This window comes from Entelurus aequoreus, linkage group LG07 (genome assembly GCF_033978785.1).
Source record: "Entelurus aequoreus isolate RoL-2023_Sb linkage group LG07, RoL_Eaeq_v1.1, whole genome shotgun sequence".
Taxonomy (NCBI): Eukaryota; Metazoa; Chordata; class Actinopteri; order Syngnathiformes; family Syngnathidae; genus Entelurus; species Entelurus aequoreus.
The window spans coordinates 83,095,108-83,114,530 of record NC_084737.1 but is presented as its reverse complement, the minus strand read 5'-3'; the positions used below and the strand labels follow the sequence as shown (position 1 = coordinate 83,114,530).

The following is a 19,423-nucleotide window of genomic DNA, read 5'->3' as shown; positions in this document are numbered from 1 at the left end:
TATATATATATATATATATATATATATATATATTTATAAATATATAAGTCTTGATTTCAGGTTTTTGTATTTAATAAATACAAATATATTCTCTCTTTCAGGACCACATCCCATATTTCTTATTAATTTTATTTAAGCAATTTAACATATTAAAAAAATACTCTTTGGCATGCTTATTATACATGTTATTCATTATATTAGAATGTTTAAATATATATTTGTTTCCAGGCCATTACTAATTAAAAGACCAACTATTCAAACTGTTCACACATTAAATAATTGTGTATTTTTATTATTAATAATGCATTAATAACAACACATTTCTTTTAACAACAAAAAAACAGCACATTATTATTTGGATGATTTTAATTATTTTAAATATAAAACGATATTATAAGCTGAATAAAATAATGCAATTATTTGTATTGTTATATTTTATCATTCAAAACGTTTGTTAATAACTAATTAAAGTATATTTCTAAAAAATAGTATATTTAGATTTTATTGTTTAAAAAAAACACTTTTTTATAAATAATTAAATGCATGTATTAAAATACATTTCTAAAAAATAATATGATTATTCTATTTTAGGCTGGTAAAACACAGATCAGTGTTTTGTTTTGTTTTTTACTTTATTTTGTGTTAGTGTTTATATACAGTGCATGCACACATCATCAACAAATCCTAATATTTCCAAGTAATCTGAGCAAATAACAGCAATATTTGCACGTGTTTTTCTGTGTCCTGGCAGGTGCGCTTCTTGGAGCAGCAGAACAAAATGCTGGAGACCAAGTGGAACCTCCTGCAGGGTCAGACCACCACCCGCTCCAACATCGACGCCATGTTTGAGGCCTACATCACCAACCTGCGCAGACAGTTGGACAGTTTGGGCAACGACAAGATGAAGCTGGAGGCCGACCTGCACAACATGCAGGGCCTGGTGGAGGACTTCAAGAACAAGTGAGCTGGTTATAAAAGTCTTCATAGTCAATAGCTGGTGATTGCATGCAGGCCTGCACATGTCTGCCATACAAACGCTTCATTTACTTCCACCAAGCAGCTGAGGACTCCTCCAGGGAGAAACCTCAGCATTTAGGGATGGAGGACTTGCACCTTCTAGTGTTGCTTTGGTGTATGACACGCTGTCTGTTTGTCCTGCAGGTATGAAGATGAGATCAACAAGCGTACAGAGTGTGAGAACGACTTCGTCCTCATCAAGAAGGTCAGCGACATTCAATTTTCTGTTTTATTTCTTGTCTATTTGCGCAGTGCAGTGCATTTGTAGCACAGAGGCCAGGAAAACATATCCAAAAGAGATACAAAATATACATTTGAGAGAGGTCACAGGTCATGAATGGTCATTTGTTTTAATGTGCCCTGCGATTGGCTGGCGACCAGTCCAAGGTGTCAGCTGGGATAGGCTCCAGCTTACCCACAACCCCAATGAAGATAAGCGGTGTAGGAAATGAAAGGACACACAGTAATATATAGTAAAGTGTTTTTAATCAGAAGAACAAGGAACTCATCACATTTGAATGCATTTCGGAAGAAAAAAAAAATTCAAAACAAAAACAAAATTTTAATTTAATTTAATTTATTTATGTATTTTATTTATTTATTTTTTATTTATTTATTTATTTATTTATTTATTTATTTATTTATTTATTTATTTATTTATCATTTATTTTATTTTGACTTTTTGTAACCCTCTAAAATGGTTTTGGGATACAAAAAAAAAACGTATACACAATTTGGAGAGGCATGTTTTTCTCTGAGACACCAAAAAATATGTTTTGTTTTCAGTCAAAAATAAATAAATAAAAATATTTCAAATTAAAAGCTTGAACATTTGGAAATACGTGTTTTTCCTCCAGTCCAGTTGCGATCGAATGAATGCCCTGAGATTTTTTTCTGGAGAAAAAAAAATAAAAAAATTTTTATTAAAAAAACTCTCAAAATGTTTTTGTCTGTTTTCATAAAAAAAAATAGAAAAGCTTCCAAAGTTTGGAGATACAATTTTTTTCTGTAAAAACAAAAAATAATGTGTTTGTTTTTCGTTAAAACAAATTACAATTAAAACTCAGAAATAAATTGTATTTTTATTTCTGTAAAAAAAAATTAAAAAAAATAGAACATCTCCAAAAATTGGACATACATGTTTTTGTATGTTTTCATAAAAAAATGGAAAAGCTTCCAAAATCTGGAGATTTTGTGAACAAAAAAAAAAAAAGTATAAAAGAAGTTCGCAAAATGTGGAAAAACAAAAAATATTTTTTTGTGTTTTGTAAAATTTTAAAAGATAGAAAAGCTCGCACATTTTTGAGGTACATGTTTTTGTCTGTTTTCATAAAAAAATAGAAAAGCTTCCAAAGTTTGGAGATACCATTTTTATCTGGAAAAACAAAAAATTATGTGTTTGTTTTTTGTTAAAAAAAACATTACAATTAAAACTCGGAAATAAATGTTATTTTTCTTTCTGTAAAAAAAATAAATAGAACAACTCCAAAAATTGGACGTGCATGTTTTTGTCTGTTTTCATAAAAAAAATGGAAAAGCTTCCAAAATCTGGAGATTTTGTGAAAAAAAAAAAGTATAAAAGAAGTTCGCAAAATGTGGAAAAACAAAAACAATTTTTTTGTGTTTTGTAAAATAAAAAAAATAGAAAAGCTCGCAAATTTTTGAGATACATGTTTTTGTCTGTTTTCATACAAAAATAAAAAAGCTTCCAAAGTTTGGAGATACAATTTTTTTCTTTATTTTCTTTATTTATTTCGGTACTATAAAAAATTATGTCTTTGTTTTTCGTTAAAAAAAACATTACAATAAAACTCGGAAATAAATGTTATTTTTATTTCTGTAACAAAAATAAATAGAACAACTCCGAAAAATGGACATACATGTTTTTCTCTGTTTTCATAAAAAAAATGGAAAAGCTTCCAAAATCTGGAGATTTTGTGAAAAAAAAATGTATAAAACAAATTCGCAAAATGTGGAAAAACAAAAACATTTTTTTTGTGTTTTGTCAAATTTAAAAAAATAGAGAAGCTCGCAAATTTTTGAGATATACGTTTTTGTCTGTTTTTATAAAAAAATAGAAAATCTTCCAAAGTTTGGAGATACAACTTTTTTTCTGGAAAAACAAAACATTATGTGTTTGTTTTTCGTTAAAAAAACATTACAATTAAAACTCGGAAATAAATGTTATTTTTCTTTCTGTAAAAAAAATAAATAGAACAACTCCAAAAATTGGACATGCATGTTTTTGTCTGTTTTCATAAAAAATGGAAAAGCTTCCAAAATCTGGAGATTTTGTGAAAAAAAAATGTATAAAAGAAGTTTGCATAATGTGGAAAAACAAAAACATTTTTTTTGTGTTTTGTAAAATTTAAAAAAATAGAGAAGCTCGCAAATTTTTGAGATACACGTTTTTGTCTGTTTTTATAAAAAAAAAGAAAATCTTCCAAAGTTTGGAGGTACAACTTTTTTTCAGGAAAAACAAAAAATTATATGTTTGTTTTTCATTAAAAAAAACATTACAATTAAAACTCGGAAACAAATGTTATTTTTCTTTCTGTAAAAAAAATAAATAGAAAACTGTAAAAATTTGGAGATACATGTTTTTGTCTGTTTTCGTTAAAAAAATGGAAAAGCTTCCAAAATCTGGAGATTTTGTGAAAAAAAAATGTATAAAAGAAGTTCGCAAAATGTGGAAAAACAAAAGCAATTTTTTGTGTTTTGTAAAATACAAAAAATAGAAAAGCTCGCAAATTTTTGAGGTACATGTTTTTGTCTGTTTTCATAAAAAAAATTTAAAAACTCATAATTTTGGAGATACACCTTTTTTCAGAAAAAAATAAAATAATAATGTGTTGTTTTTTATTTAAAAAAATACAATAATTAAAACTCGGAAAAATTCATAGACAACCGATCGATAACGTTTTTTTTTTGTGTGTTTCAATAATAACAAAAAAAAATAGAAAAGATCATTAAGTTTTAGAAATACATGTTTTCACCTTTCAATAGAAATTGTTTTTTTTATTTTTCAATAAATAGAAAAACTCTGGAGATACATGTTTTTGTCTGTTTTCGTTTAAAAAAAAAAGAAAAACTCCCAAAATTTGCAGGCACATTTTTTTCTCTGGAAAGAAAAAAAAAGATTTTTGTGTAAAATAAATAAATGAAATAAGTTTGCAAAATGTGGAAATACATGTTTTTCTCTGGAAAAACAAAAACATTTGAGTTGAGTTTGTTTGTTTGTTTGTTTTTCGTAAAAAATAGAAAAGCTTCCTAAATTGGAGGCACACCTTTTTTTATGAGAATCTTTATTTTTTATTTTGTCTTTTAGAAATGTACTCAAAAAAATTAGATATACATTTCCCATTGGAAAAACAAAGAAAAAATTGTTGGGTTTTTTTTCCACCGCTATAAAGAACCATGAAATATGAAGATACATGTTGTATTTCTAAAGTGACGTTCCTATAGGCCATACTTGTGCTCTTCTCGCTGGTTTATTATCCATGTCAAAAGCTTCTGTTGTGTTGCCTCCAGGATGTCGACGAGGCCTACATGAATAAGGTCGAGCTGGAGGCCAGGCTGGAGAGTCTGACAGACGAGATCAACTTCCTCCGGTCCATCTATGAAGAGGTAAAATACTGACTAAGATTGACTTTCCAGTAGTTTAGTAGAACATTCCTCAGCAGGGTAGAAATAAGGATTTTATTTTGGCGGGACTTGTTTAGGAGCTGCATGAGCTCCAGAGCCAGATCAAGGACACTTCCGTCATCGTGGAGATGGACAACAGCCGCAACTTGGACATGGACTCCATCGTTGCAGAAGTCAAAGCTCAGTACGAGGACATCGCCAACCGCACTCGGGCTGAGGCAGAGACGTGGTACAAGTCCAAGGTACGAAGCAAGATTTTGGACGGTTCTTCAAAGTCATCTTTCTGTGTCTCAAAATGTCTGATGTTCCTACAGTACGAGGAGATGCAGACGTCCGCCAGCAGATATGGAGACGACCTGAGGGCCACCAGGACGGAGATCGCAGACCTGAACCGCATGATCCAAAGACTGACATCTGAGATCGATTCAGTCAAGGGACAGGTATGAAGAGAAGATGCGGAAAATCCTACATGAAGATCATCCAAGGAAAAAGTGTCTTCATTTTCGCTCTTCTGACGTCCTTCCAGCGCGTCAACCTGGAGAACCAGATCGCCGAGGCCGAGGAGCGCGGCGAGCTGGCCGTGAAGGACGCCAAGTCCCGCATCAGGGACCTGGAGGACGCCCTGCAGAGAGCCAAGCAGGACATGGCCCGCCAGATCCGCGAGTACCAGGACCTGATGAACGTCAAGCTGGCTCTGGACATCGAGATCGCCACCTACAGGAAGCTGCTGGAGGGCGAGGAGGACAGACTGGCCAACGGCATCAAGTCCATCAACATCTCCAAACAAAGCAGTAAGTCTTCTTCACCATCTTCCTAATGGCTTCACCTTCACTAAAACTTCCCAGGAAGCAATACTTACTGTTGCTAGGCAGAACTCACAGGGTAAAGTCCAAAAATGTACTACGAAAATCAGCACTAAAAGGATTTTCCGCTTAATTTTACAATGGAAACATTGCTCTGTATTACATAGAAAGTGCATATGGGTACAGGAAGACACAATAAATGAGTTTTTTTAATAATATATTTATTACATTATATGTTAGGTCAGGAAAAAACACAGCGGCTATTTCATCCCTACAAGCCTGTTTCGCAGGTTTCCCTTCTCTTCACGGGAGGAAAAAAAAAATCCCCCCTTAATTAGGTTTTTTTTTCTCCCCTGAAGAGCAGGGAAATATGCCAAACAGGCTTGTAGGGATGAAATAGCCTCTGTGTTTTTTCCTGCCTTAACGTATATTCCGCTCTATAAACCACAGAAACCTAGACTAAATTTATTACATTAAATATATAAAATTTTACTTTTAATAATTACATTTTAATTTAATTAATACACATATTCAAAAAAAATAAAAAATTCTCTGTGTTGTATATAATTAAAATTATTTTCTAAATTTTTTGTTCAAGTTATTCACTTACATTTTATTTTTGTTTTATGCAATTATTTTCAATTACTTGTTTATTTATCACTGCTCTCCATTACATATGCAACAATGTTTTAATGTAAATCACTACTCTGCATTATATATCATTTAAAAGCAGTTTAATATAGGCTTAATCTTGAGTTTTCAAAAAATGATGTTATTATATTATATTTATAGCATTACATGTACAAATCAATTAAATTGTATTTAAATTTGAGTTACTGCTCTGCATTATATATAATTCAAAAGTCATATAACATATGTTTTAATTTTTAATTATTTAAATACATTTTATTTCATTATATTTATAATTTTGTATTTATTACCTTACATATATGAATAAATTCTATGCTATTTTAGTTTGAATAACTGCTAGGCATTATGTATATTTTAAAATACAGTGTGTACATTTTTTTTCCCCTTGGGAAAATACACAAAAATACAAATACAACCTAGGAAAATTATCCCAAATGTAAAAGGAAAATCACTCCTCTGTATTAAATATAAAATGCATCTGAGCTCTGACCTGAAAAGAGGTCACACCAGGGAAGTTCCCCCAAAGAAGCATTGCACCTTTATTTATGTACAATAGTTTTACAATTGAATTTACTGCTCTGTATTCCGTATAAAAGTCAGTGTCCCAGTTGAGGCAGCCATTGTATGTACAGTAGATCCCACATCAGGGCAAGAAAAAAACTCAACCCGATGGGCACAGTGAGAAACCTCGGATTTTTAAAAATACCTACAATGTTTACAGTGTCTTGCCAGAATTCCTATTTTGTAGGAATACCGAATTTGTATTCCTGCTTTAGGAGCACTCGCACTTAGAGGAGAGGAGCTACACTTCCATGTATAGATAGCAGTTCCACGCATTAATAACACAAAATGCGGATTGCTACGGTCGTACTTTGATTGTCACAGATGTTAGGTTTTTACCTGAATACATTTGGGATCTGTTGTGGCTTGTGCAGCCCTTTGAGACACTTGTGATTAAGGGCGTTGGATTGATTGACTGAATCAACAGCGCCTCCGCTGGTTAACGACAAGTATTGCGCCTCTTCTGCCTCCGTTGTGTCTGCTAAAAGTGTCGTTGCTCCTCCCCAGCGAGCTACGCCCCCATGGACATGAAGAGCAGCTACTCCGGCAGCTACTCCAGCTACGGCAGCGGCGGCGGCTACGGCGGCGGCTACGGCAGCGGCAGCGGCTACGGCAGCGGCTACGGCAGCGGCGGCGGCGGCGGCTACAGCAGCGGCAACACCAGCGGCTTCAGCGGCGGCAGCGGCTACAGCACCACCACCCAGACGAAGAAGAACGTGGTCATCAAGATGATCGAGACCAAGGACGGCCGGGTGGTGTCCGAGTCCTCCGAAGTCATCGAGGATTGAGCCGGGTTTTCTAGGAGCTCCCTTTTATCTTTGCCCTCCTTTTGGTAGTTTTTACACTCACACGTCAAGCTCGCCCACGCACCAACTTAACGTCTTTTTTTTTTTGTCATTAACCTGTCCGAAGCTTACCAAGTCCCGTAACAAACAGTAGAATACCATTTATGACCTGAAAGGGACCAAAGAATCTATTGTGTTATGTCTGATAGTTGTCTCTGGAAAGTGACGTTAAAAGTGAAGGCAAATCCAAAATTTGAACGTACAGCTACTCCACCCACGAAAGGACTGCTGCCCTCCTCCTCCTTGTGGTGAACAGTGGTGTTGTCGAAGGAACGTGAACGTACTGAAGAGTCCACCGTCTAACTAATGTGTATGAAACTCCTGCTACAGTAGGTAGTGCATGCCCCCCCCCCGCCCCCCCCCCATGCCCGTGCGTGTCCTGTAACCGGAGAGCGCCCACGTGACCGTAGTGTCGTCCCGAGGTGCTGTTTTTGCTACCACACCAAATAAAAATGTGTCTGAAAAACATGCAGTCTTTTTGTTTCCTGCCTTAGAGTAGTCAGTGTACGGCAGGGTTTTTCAACTGAACCATTTCGGGGGTCACATTTCCAGAAAGCTAAGGACCGGACTTCTCCCTTCACTATTAACGTATTTTCCCGACCATAGGGCACACTGGATTATAAGGCGCACTGCCGATGAGCGGGTGTAGTCAGGTCTTTTTTCATACAAAAGGCGCAGCGGTTTATAGGGCGCATTAAAGGGGTCGTATTCATACTTGTCAACCTTGAGACCTTCAAATCCTGGGAGATGGTGAAACTAATATAATGACAAGTCATAGGCTCATAACATGCAACATGAGATATTTCAAAACTTCTTTCGATATAATGTTGATGTCTATTGCTTACATCTTACGACAGGGCTATTTCACTCCATAATGAAGAGGGCCGCAGTTCAAGAGCCTAAGGTCTCAGGGGCCAGACATCAAAATGTTAATGTTTCTTTAAAAAGTGCCCCCGCAGATTATATTCCTTTGAGACTGTGTTTACTTATTTACATAGTAACGACATCAGAATTCACACTGCAATAGTCAATAAAGGCCTACTGAAAGCCACTACTAGCGACCACGCAGTCTGATAGTTTATATATCAATGATGAAATCTTAACATTATAACACATGCCAATACGGCCGGGTTAACTTATAAAGTGACATTTTAAATTTGCCGCTAAACTTCCGGTTCGAAACGCCTCTGAGGATGACGTATGCGCGTGACGTAGACCGGGGAACACGGGTATGCCTTCCACATTGAAGCCAATACGAAAAAGCTCTGTTTTAATTTCATAATTCCACAGTATTCTGGACATCTGTGTTCGTGAATCTGTTTCAATCATGTTCATTGCATTATGGAGAAGGAAGCCGAGCAAGCAAAGAAGAAAGTTGTCGGTGCGAAATGGACGTATTTTTCGAATGTAGTCAGCAACAACAGTACACAGCCGGCGCTTCTTTGTTTACATTCCCGAAAGATGCAGTCAAGATGGAAGAACTCGGATAACAGAGACTCTAACCAGGAGGACTTTTGACTTGGATACACAGACGCCTGTAGAGAACTGGGACAACACAGACTCTTACCAGGATTACTTTGATTTGGATGACAAAGACGCAGACGTGCTACTGTGAGTATGCAGCTTTGGCTTCTAAACATTTGATCGCTTGACCGTATGTGCGCAACTTTTTTTTGCGTATGTACGTAACTTTTTAAAGATATATAAGCTTTATGAACCTTGGGTTAGGTGAACGGTCTTTTGGGCTGAGTGATTGTGTGTGTTGATCAGGTGTTTGAATTGTATTGGCGTGTTCTATGGAGCTAGGAGCTAGCAGAGGAGCTAGGAGCTAGCATAACACGTACCGTACCGTACGTGCGCGTCACGTACGTAACTTTTTAAAAATATATAAGCTTTATGAACCTTGGGTTAGGTAAACGGTCTTTTGGGCTGAGTGATTGTGTGTGTTGATCAGGTGTTTGAATTGTATTGGCGTGTTCTATGGAGCTAGGAGCTAGCAGAGGAGCTAGGAGCTAGCGTAACAAACACGCAGGTGTTATTATGCAGGATTAATTTGTGGCATATTAAATATAAGCCTGGTTGTGTTGTGGCTAATAGAGTATATATATGTCTTGTGTTTATTTACTGTTGTAGTCATTCCCAGCTGAATATCAGGTCACCCCCGCCTCTCACAGCATCTTCCCTATCTGAATAGCTTCAACTCCCCACTAGTCCTTCACTTGCACTTTACTCATCCACAAATCTTTCATCCTCGCTCAAATTAATGGGGAAATTGTCGCTTTCTCGGTCCGAATCTCTCTCACTTCATGCGGCCATCATTGTAAACAATAGGGAACTTTGCGTATATGTTCAACTGACTACGTCACGCTACTTCCGGTAGGGGCAAGCCTTTTTTTTATCAGATACCAAAAGTTGCAATCTTTATCGTCGTTGTTCTATACTAAATCCTTTCAGCAAAAATATGGCAATATCGCGAAATGATCAAGTATGACACATAGAATAGATCTGCTATCCCCGTTTAAATTAAAAAAATTCATTTCAGTAGGCCTTCAATAAATTCATTTTTCTGCCCTCGCTACTTGTTTCCAGCGTGTGCAGCTGGACAGATAGTTAACAGCAGGAACAAACAGAAGCTAAGAAGAATCCTTCTCTTGAATTATTTTTCTTCAGAACCGGTTCCCAGTGTATCAGTTCCTTGGAGTCGCTTGGCGTTTATTATGCAAGTGGAACTCATCAAATTAGAATATGGTGTAAAAGTCCATTCATGTCAGCAATTCAACTTCAAATGTGAAACTAATAAGTTATATAAACTCAAATACATATTCCGAAAATCTGACTTTTGACAGCTACTGGACAATAAAGTATGAAAATGTATTGAAATTGCAACCTTTGTGACGTCTCCCGTGTTTGTGGTTGTGTTGTTTTTGGCTGTTTAACTCTGCCAATCAAAACTGGTTAAATACATGTAGTACTCAAGTTGACCCGCAGAGGGCGATAAAGCTACCCCTTAGGTTTAATTGTGTTAAACCAAATGTGTGCAATGCTTCTTGTTTGTATTTTATTTATACAACACACGCACTGTTTATATTTTCAGTCCTGCAAACCTAAACAAAGTAAGATGTATAAAGAAATAAAACTGAGGAAGAAAAATAAAATAGAAACAACAAACATTGCACACATGTGGTTTAACACGATTAAATCTAAGGGGTAGCTTTATCGCCCTCTGCGGGTCAACTTTAGCGCTACATGTATTTAACCAGTTTTGATTGGCAGAGTTAAACAGCCAAAAACAACACAACCACAAACACGGGAGACGTCACAAAGGTTGCAATTTCAATTCATTTTCATACTTTATTGTCCAGTAGCTGTTAAAAGTCGGATTTTCGGAATATATATTTGAGTTTGTATAACTTATTAGTTTCACATTTGAAGTTGAATTGCTGACATGAATGGACTTTTACACCATATTCTAATTTTACTGGTTCCACTTGCATAATAAACGGCAAGCGATTCCAAGGAACTGATACACTGGGAACCGGTTCTGAACAAGAGCCAGTTTTCGAATCCCGTCCCTTACCGCTAATGGATAAAAAAGGTACTGATGGCTCGCCGAGGCCAATGTCACGGGGCAATGTCAACACACACACAGACCACTTGCAAGCTCCAGCAGTGTGGAGACAGAAGAGGTAGAATGGACATATTTTGGCTTAAAAACAAACAGCAAATCTGTCTCTATAAACATTGAAGCGCCGTTCTTTAATAAAACATAGCTAGCTTTTAGCTATTGGCTAGCATGACTTACCATGAATTGATTAACGTGGACCCCGACTTAAAGAAGTTGAAAAACTTATTGGGGTGTTACCATTTAGTGGTCAATTGTACGGAATATGTACTGTACTGTGCAATCTACTAATAAAAGTTTCAATCAAACAATCAATTCAGTCTAGTTCCGATGATCCGCCTTATCTTCCCTTTGATTGGCCAGTCTGTATAGTCTCGCTTAAACCTTAGCCAATTGTGACTCATCATACGAACACCAACCAATCATTGTGACTCATCATACGAACACCAACCAATCATTGTGACTCATCATACGAACACCAACCAATCATTGTGACTCATCATACGAACACCAACCAATCATTGTGACTCATCATACGAACACCAACCAATCATCATGGATTGTGCATGGATGTTCTCGTTCATCCAAGTCTTTGTATTTTCTCAATTTTTTTTTGGTATTTTGGCCTGGATTCGCAGATCATTTTCTCTCTTTGTAGCTTGTAGCTTTGATGTAAGCTACCTTGCTACACGAGTCTAAAAAATAGCTAAGCTACAGGAAAAGCTATTCGTTAAAAAAGTAGCTAAACTAACGCCAAGCTACTGGAAAATGTTGTTAAGCTAGGTAGCTTAACTACATGTAGTTTGTAGTTAAGCTAGCTGGCGGCTAACGTCTGTCCATAAAGTGTTTTAGCTACTTCTAAATCACTAATCTCTGCCGCCGTGGTGACAGAATAACTAAATTTCTTACGAATATCATCCGTACAGAACGAGGAATAGCTAAACGTACTTTACCACATACCACTAGGAGGATACAATAGCTAACTGCTAACAGCAAGCTAGCACTCCTGGGTGTAACCAAACGAGTGGATCTACACAAATGTCGATTGTAACGATACCACCCATTTTCTACCGCTTGTCTCTCGTAATTTTGACAAAATAACAGAATGAGAAATGACACGACATACGTCAGGGGCCAAAATAGGAGCCTTTGTTTGCTTACTTCCTACTAAAAGAGAAGTTGTCTACTAAGTTCATCTTATTTAATGACAAAATTGTTATTTAATTACAATGGGAAACTTATGTTTAATGTGCCGTGAGGTTTTCTGTTAAAATAAAGCCAAAAACTAAATTTTTGTGGTCTCCTTTAGTTTTTAAAATTATTAAAATATATTTTGGTAACGGTACAAACCTATCTGTAGAATATAAGACGCCAGGTCCTCTCAGACTTTTGTCCAGGAACAAAACACGATGGTGATCACTATCAGTGGTCAAGTATTTTTGGGGGGCGATAAAAAGAGGTTTAACGACAAAATGCTAAAACCACAAAATTGGAAGGTCTAGCTGTAGGCGTAGAAGGGATGAAGAAAAAGTTGTAAAGTCCAGAAGCTCTACAGTTCACAGAAAAAGATAATGAGCATTAAGCGAGCCGGATGCTTCGGATGAGACTGAAGTGGCTGCTGAGTAACCGATATACGTCTGAACATCCATCTTTGCATGGCCTTTGTCCCTCTCCTCCATACTGGCAACTCACTGCAACAAAAACACTGTTTGTGTGCCAAACTGTAGTAAAATCCTTACCGGGCATAAATTAGCCAACAGTCTCTTTGAAACATCACAAAAAAAAATCTTAAAAGTGCTTAGTGAAGCAGATTTATTGGTGTTTTTTTTTTTACTTATTACGAAACAAACCAACCAAAATGCCAAATGAGCTTCAATGGTGGTTTTAAAGTACCAGTAGAGTGGAAAAACAAGTTACCTCTATATTGAAGCTATTATCATACACGTCGTGGTCAAAATAGACATACACTTGTAAAGAACATAATATCATGACTGTCTTGAGTTTACAATCATTTCTACAACTCTTATTTTTTTGTGATAGAGTGATTGGAGCACATACTTGTTGGTCACAAATGGGGTTGTAAAATTCCGGGAATATTCAAAGTTGGAAACTTTCCATGTGAATTAACGAGAAAATATGGGAATTAACTGGAATTAATGGACAAATAACGGGAATAAACATTGAATGCAACATGCTAGATCTTGCAGCATGATTATTAGCTAAAACAACCTGATTTAATGCAAATTCAGTAGAATTTAAACTGTGCATTCCTCAGTAAATATCCATTAGAACATGACCTCCTTTGGTGGATAAAACTTATTTTTAAACACAATTGACCACTTGTTGTAACTGCACTATACACAAATGGCCACTAGAGGAAGACATTTTCCATAAAACTACTGTAGTGTTCTGTTATTGACAAGTTCTTGGAATCATCACAAAATACTTCAAAGGTGGTTCCTGAAGCAGATTTTTTTTTAGTTTTCCTTTAGTTCAGGGTCACCAAACCAAGAAAAATGCAAATGTACTCAGCTTTATGTGGACCCGTACCAAATAGTCACCAGCAAGAGGTCCTTTAGAACTAAATTCATTCTGGGCATTTTCTTTCACAGATTTGCGGGAATATTTAGCCATTTAATAAGTACAGTAAATATCCATTAGAACATGACCTCCTTTGGTGGATAAAACTGATTTTTAAACACAATTGACCACTTGTTGCAACTGCACCATACAAAAATGGCCACTAGAGGAAGACATTTTCCATAAAACGAGTGTTCCGTTATTGACAAGTTCTTGGAATCATCACAAAATACTTCAAAAGTGGTTCCTGAAGCAGATTTTTTTTAGTTTTCCTTTAGTTCAGGGTCACCAAACCAAGAAAAATGCAAATGTTCTCAGCTTTATGTGGACCCGTACCATATAGTGACCAGCAAGAGGTCCTTTAGAACTAAATTCATTCTGTGCATTTTCTTTCACAGATTTGCAGGAATATTTAGCCATTTAATAAGTACAGTAAATAACCATTAGAACATGACCTCCTTTGGTGGATAAAACTTATTTTTAAACACAATTGACCACTTGTTGTAACTGCACTATACACAAATGGCCACTAGAGGAAGACATTTTACATAAAACTACTGTAGTGTTCTGTTATTGACAAGTTCTTGGAATCATCACAAAACACTTCAAAAGTGGTTCCTGAAGCAGATTTTTTTTTAGTTTTCCTTTAGTTCAGGGTCACCAAACCAAGAAAAATGCAAATGTACTCAGCTTTATGTGGACCCGTACCATATAGTCACCAGCAAGAGGTCCTTTAGAACTAAATTCATTCTGTGCATTTTCTTTCACAGATTTGCGGGAATATTTAGCCATTTAATAAGTACAGTAAATATCCATTAGAACATGACCTCCTTTGGTGGATAAAACTGATTTTTAAACACAATTGACCACTTGTTGCAACTGCACCATACAAAAATGGCCACTAGAGGAAGACATTTTCCATAAAACGAGTGTTCCGTTATTGACAAGTTCTTGGAATCATCACAAAATACTTCAAAAGTGGTTCCTGGAGCAGATTTTTTTTAGTTTCCTTTAGTTCAGGGTCACCAAACCAAGAAAAATGCAAATGTTCTCAGCTTTATGTGGACCCGTACCATATAGTGACCAGCAAGAGGTCCTTTAGAACTAAATTCATTCTGTGCATTTTCTTTCACAGATTTACAGGAATATTTATCCATTTAATAAGTACAGTAAATATCCATTAGAACATGACCTCCTTTGGTGGATGAAACTTGTTTTTAAACACAATTGACCGCTTGTTGTAACTGCACTATACACAAATGGCCACTAGAGGAAGACATTTTCCATAAAACTACTGTAGTGTTCTGTTGTCGACAAGCTCTTGAAATCATCACAAAATACTTCAAAAGTGGTTCCTGAAGCAGACTTTTTTTAGTTTTCCTTTAGTTCAGGGTCACCAAACCAAGAAAATTGCAAACGTACTCAGCCTTACGCGGACCCGTACCAAATAGTGACCAGCAAGAGGTCCTTTACAACTAAATTCATTCTGGGCATTTTCTTTCACAGATTTGCGGGAATATTTAGCCATTTAATAAGTACAGTAAAAAACCATTAGAACATGACCTCCTTTGGTGGATAAAACTTATTTTAAAACACAATTCACCACTTATTATTTATTATTGTTGTAACTGCACTATACACAAATGGCCACTAGAGGAAGACATTTTCCATAAAACTACTGTAGTGTTCTGTTGTCGACAAGCTCTTGAAATCATCACAAAATACTTCAAAAGTGGTTCCTGAAGCAGACTTTTTTTAGTTTTCCTTTAGTTCAGGGTCACCAAACCAAGAAAAATGCAAACGTACTCAGCCTTACGCGGACCCGTACCAAATAGTGACCAGCAAGAGGTCCTTTACAACTAAATTCATTCTGGGCATTTTCTTTCACAGATTTGCGGGAATATTTAGCCATTTAATAAGTACAGTAAAAAACCATTAGAACATGACCTCCTTTGGTGGATAAAACTTTTTTTAAAACACAATTCACCACTTATTATTTATTATTGTTGTAACTGCACTATACACAAATGGCCACTAGAGGAAGACATTTTCCATAAAACTACTGTAGTGTTCTGTTGTCGACAAGCTCTTGGAATCATCACAAAATACTTCAAAAGTGGTTCCTGGAGCAGACATTTTTAGTTTTCCTTTAGTTCAGAGTCACCAAACCAAGAAAAATGCAAATGTTCTCAGCCTTATGTGGACCCGTACCATATAGTGACCAGCAAGAGGTCCCTTAGAACTAAATTCATTCTGTGCATTTTCTTTCACAGATTTGCTGCAATATTTAGCCATTTAATAAGTACAGTAAATAACCATTAGAACATGACCTCCTTTGGTGGATGAAACTTATTCTTAAACACAATTGTCCACTTGTTGTAACTGCACTATACACAAATGGCCACTAGAGGAAGAAATTTTCCATAAAACTACTGTAGTGTTCTGTTATCGACAAGCTCTTGGAATCATCACAAAACACTTTAAAGGCCTACTGAAAGCCACTACTAGCGACCACGCAGTCTGATAGTTTATATATCAATGATGAAATCTTAACATTGCAACACATGCCAATACGGCCGGGTTAACTTATAAAGTACAATTTTAAATTTCCCGCCACACTTCCGGTTGAAAACGTCTAGATATGATGACGTATGCGTGTGACGTCAACGGTTGATACGGAAGTATTCGGACACATTGTATCCAATACAAAACAGCTCTGTTTTCATCCCAAAATTCCACAGTATTCTGGACATCTGTGTTGGTGAATCTTTTGCAATTTGTTTAATGAACAATGAAGACTGCAAAGAAGAAAGCTGTAGGTGGGATCGGTGTATTAGCGACGGACTACAGCAACACAACCGGGAGGACTTTGAGGATAGCAGACGCGCTAGCCAAACGACCTCACCTTGACTTCCTCCGTCTCCGGGCCGCCAACCACATCGGTGATCGGGGGAAGTCCTTCGTTGTACCGTCGATTGCTGGAACGCAGGTGAGCACGGGTTGTGATGAGCAGATGAGAGCTGGCGCAGGTGCAGAGCTAATGTTTTTAGCATAGCTCTGTTGAGGTTCCGTAGCTAAGTTAGCTTCGAAGGCGTCCTTAGCAACAGCATTGCTAAGCTTCGCCAAGCTGGAAAGCATTAACCGTGTAGTTACATGTCCAGAGTTTTGGAGTATTGTTGATCTTCTGTCCATCCTTCCAGTCAGGGACTTATTAGTTTTTTTTCTATATGCAGTAAAGCCCGATGCTATCACGTTAGCTCAGTAGCTAAAGAGCTTCACCGATGTATTGTCGTGGGGATAAAAGTCACTGTGAATGTCCATTTCGTGTTCTCGAATCTCATTGTCAAGAGGATATAGTATCCCAGGTGGTTTAAAATACAAATCCACAATAGAAAAAGGAGAGAGTTTGGAATCCAATTAACTCTTGTACCTAAGTTACGGTCAGAGCGAAAAAAGATACGTTCTGCACTGCACACTAGTCCTTCACTTTCACGTTCCTCATCCACGAATCTTTCATCCTCGCTCAAACTAATGGGGTAATCGTCGCTTTCTCGGTCCGAATCTCTCTCGCTGCTGGTGTAAACAATAGGAAAATGTGAGCAGTCCTTCCTCCGGTGTCGTCACGCTACTTCCGGTACAGGCAAGGCTTTTTTTTTATCAGAGACCAAAAGTTGCGAACTTTATCGTCGATGTTCTCTACTAAATCCTTTCAGCAAAAATATGGCAATATGGCAAAATGATGAAGTATGACACATAGAATGGATCTGCTATCCCCGTTTACATACAAAAAATGCATTTCAGTAGTCCTTTAAAAGTGGTGAATAAAGCAGATTTGTTTATTTTTTTGTTTTATGGGCACCATAAACCAAAAACAAAAAAAATGTGAATAGACTCACTTTTATGTGGACCTGCACATTTCTTTTAGAACTGAATTGATCTTTAAGATATTTGCAGGACTTTGAGCAGTAAAAGTGTGTAGAAGAAAATACAGAATTATCTTTTAAGTTTTGACCAGTCATGAACAGTGGCGTAGCTTCCGTGGGGGGTTGCGCCCCCCTGTGTGCCACCCCAAATTTCATTGGCCCTTGGCGCTGTCAGTCAAGCAGTTGCTACCCTTTATTCTAGCAACAAACAGATTAAAAAATAAAACACAATATTTGTTTTTTGTTTGTTTTTTTACGAGAAAACTATTTTTAAAAGAAAAGGGGCCTTTTAATTTGACGGTTCACCCCTTGACTCTGATAGGCGACCAAACCAAGCAAGATGTAAATATACTCACCAACTGCGCTTCTTACAAATGACCGCTAGAGGGAGACATTTTCCCATAAAATTAAAGGTTCATGTTACGTGTTCTAAACTCACATTACACAACATTAGGTACGCCTGCAAAATGTGTTGAGAGCCAAAAATTAAAAATATACATATATATATATATATAAGTTAATGATCTTTTTACTAAAAGCATAATATGATTAATATTATGTTGATGCAACACTGCATTGAAATGACTTAGGTCACAGTATGATGCATTTGACGCATTAACGAACCTTAAAAAAGCAACAAACAAAAAAACAAGCGCCTGTTGGACAAACAGTACAAAAGCCATTTCAAACCATCCCAATTGCATTTGTAAAGGACATTTAAAAAATGACCTTTAAAAGAAGAATGCAATGAAGGGTGCAGCAGAACATGTAGAAACTTGAATGTACTTAAATGTACTTCTACTTTCCCAGAAGGAGGATTACTGATCTCACGCTGTCATAAAGACACAGCAAGACTCATTCTGGTGTCTTTAAACTTTGTTTGCTTTGCATGTTTTTGTGTTTGACTGGACTATTTTACATGGGACCTGAAGTGAAGTGAAGTGAATGATGTTTATATAGCACTTTTCACTAGTGACTCAAAGCACTTTTACATAGTGAAACCCAATATCTGAGTTAAGTTTAAACCAGTGTGGGTGGCACTGGGAGAAGGTGGGTAAAGTGTCTCGCCCAAGGACACAACGGCAGTGACTAGGATGGCGAGAGCGGGGATCGAACCTTGTCAGGTTCAAACACCGAACTATATATTAAACAAGACAAGAAGCAAGGAATCAGGCAGAGACGAGTGAAATTTTGCTCATGAGGAGGAACGTTTGGGGCTGCACACTCAGTTACAGTCTCCCACCACGCTCTGAGGGGCAGTCCCACGCGCAAGACTAGGATGGCGAGAGTGGGAATCGAACCTGGAACCCTCAAGTATGCTGGCACGGCCGCTCTACCAACCGAGCTATACCGCCCCGATATGTCAGAGATGTAAAAAAGTTTGATAATGACACAGAGTTTGTTCATAAAAGGATATGCCAATAATGTTAGTGTTAATGTTATTGCATAGGGTTTATTTACAGAAGGAAAAAATGAAATAAAAGTAAAATAAAAATATGCTTACCTTTTGGAGGTGGGGTGGGGCCACTCGCCTAGATCTGAATCAAGGTTCAGAACCAGGCAAGACCATCCGGTCTCCCCTATGTGGGAGACCGGATGCAATGGACGTTGAGTGGGTCTAGCATAATATTGTGAAAGTCCAGTCCATAGTGGATCTAGCATAATAGTGAGAGTCCAGTCCATAGTGGATCTAACATAATAGTGAGAGTCCAGTCCATAGTGGATCTAACATAATAGTGTGAGAGTCCAGTCCATAGTGGATCTAACATAATAGTG

The 19,423-nt window shown here is 36.9% G+C and overlaps 1 protein-coding gene across 1 annotated transcript; it reads left to right on the top strand.

Annotated features, from left to right (window-relative positions):
- The first annotated feature begins 739 nt into the window (after positions 1 to 739).
- LOC133654336 (intermediate filament protein ON3-like) lies at positions 740 to 7,988 on the top strand. The gene is made up of 7 exons (XM_062054647.1): positions 740 to 960; positions 1,162 to 1,222; positions 4,549 to 4,644; positions 4,740 to 4,904; positions 4,977 to 5,102; positions 5,189 to 5,453; positions 7,185 to 7,988. The coding sequence occupies exons 1-7, from the start codon at positions 779 to 781 to the stop codon at positions 7,463 to 7,465; spliced, it is 1,176 nt and encodes a 391-aa protein (XP_061910631.1). The 5' UTR covers positions 740 to 778; the 3' UTR covers positions 7,466 to 7,988.
- The last annotated feature ends 11,435 nt before the right edge of the window (positions 7,989 to 19,423 follow it).

Coding starts and splice junctions, on each gene's coding strand:
- LOC133654336 (XM_062054647.1), top strand. CDS start 779: ATGCTGGAGACCAAGTGGAACCTCCTGCAGGGTCAGACCACCACCCGC. Junction 1,223..4,548: donor ACTTCGTCCTCATCAAGAAG/GTCAGCGACATT, acceptor TGTTGCCTCCAG/GATGTCGACGAGGCCTACAT. Junction 4,905..4,976: donor AGACGTGGTACAAGTCCAAG/GTACGAAGCAAG, acceptor ATGTTCCTACAG/TACGAGGAGATGCAGACGTC.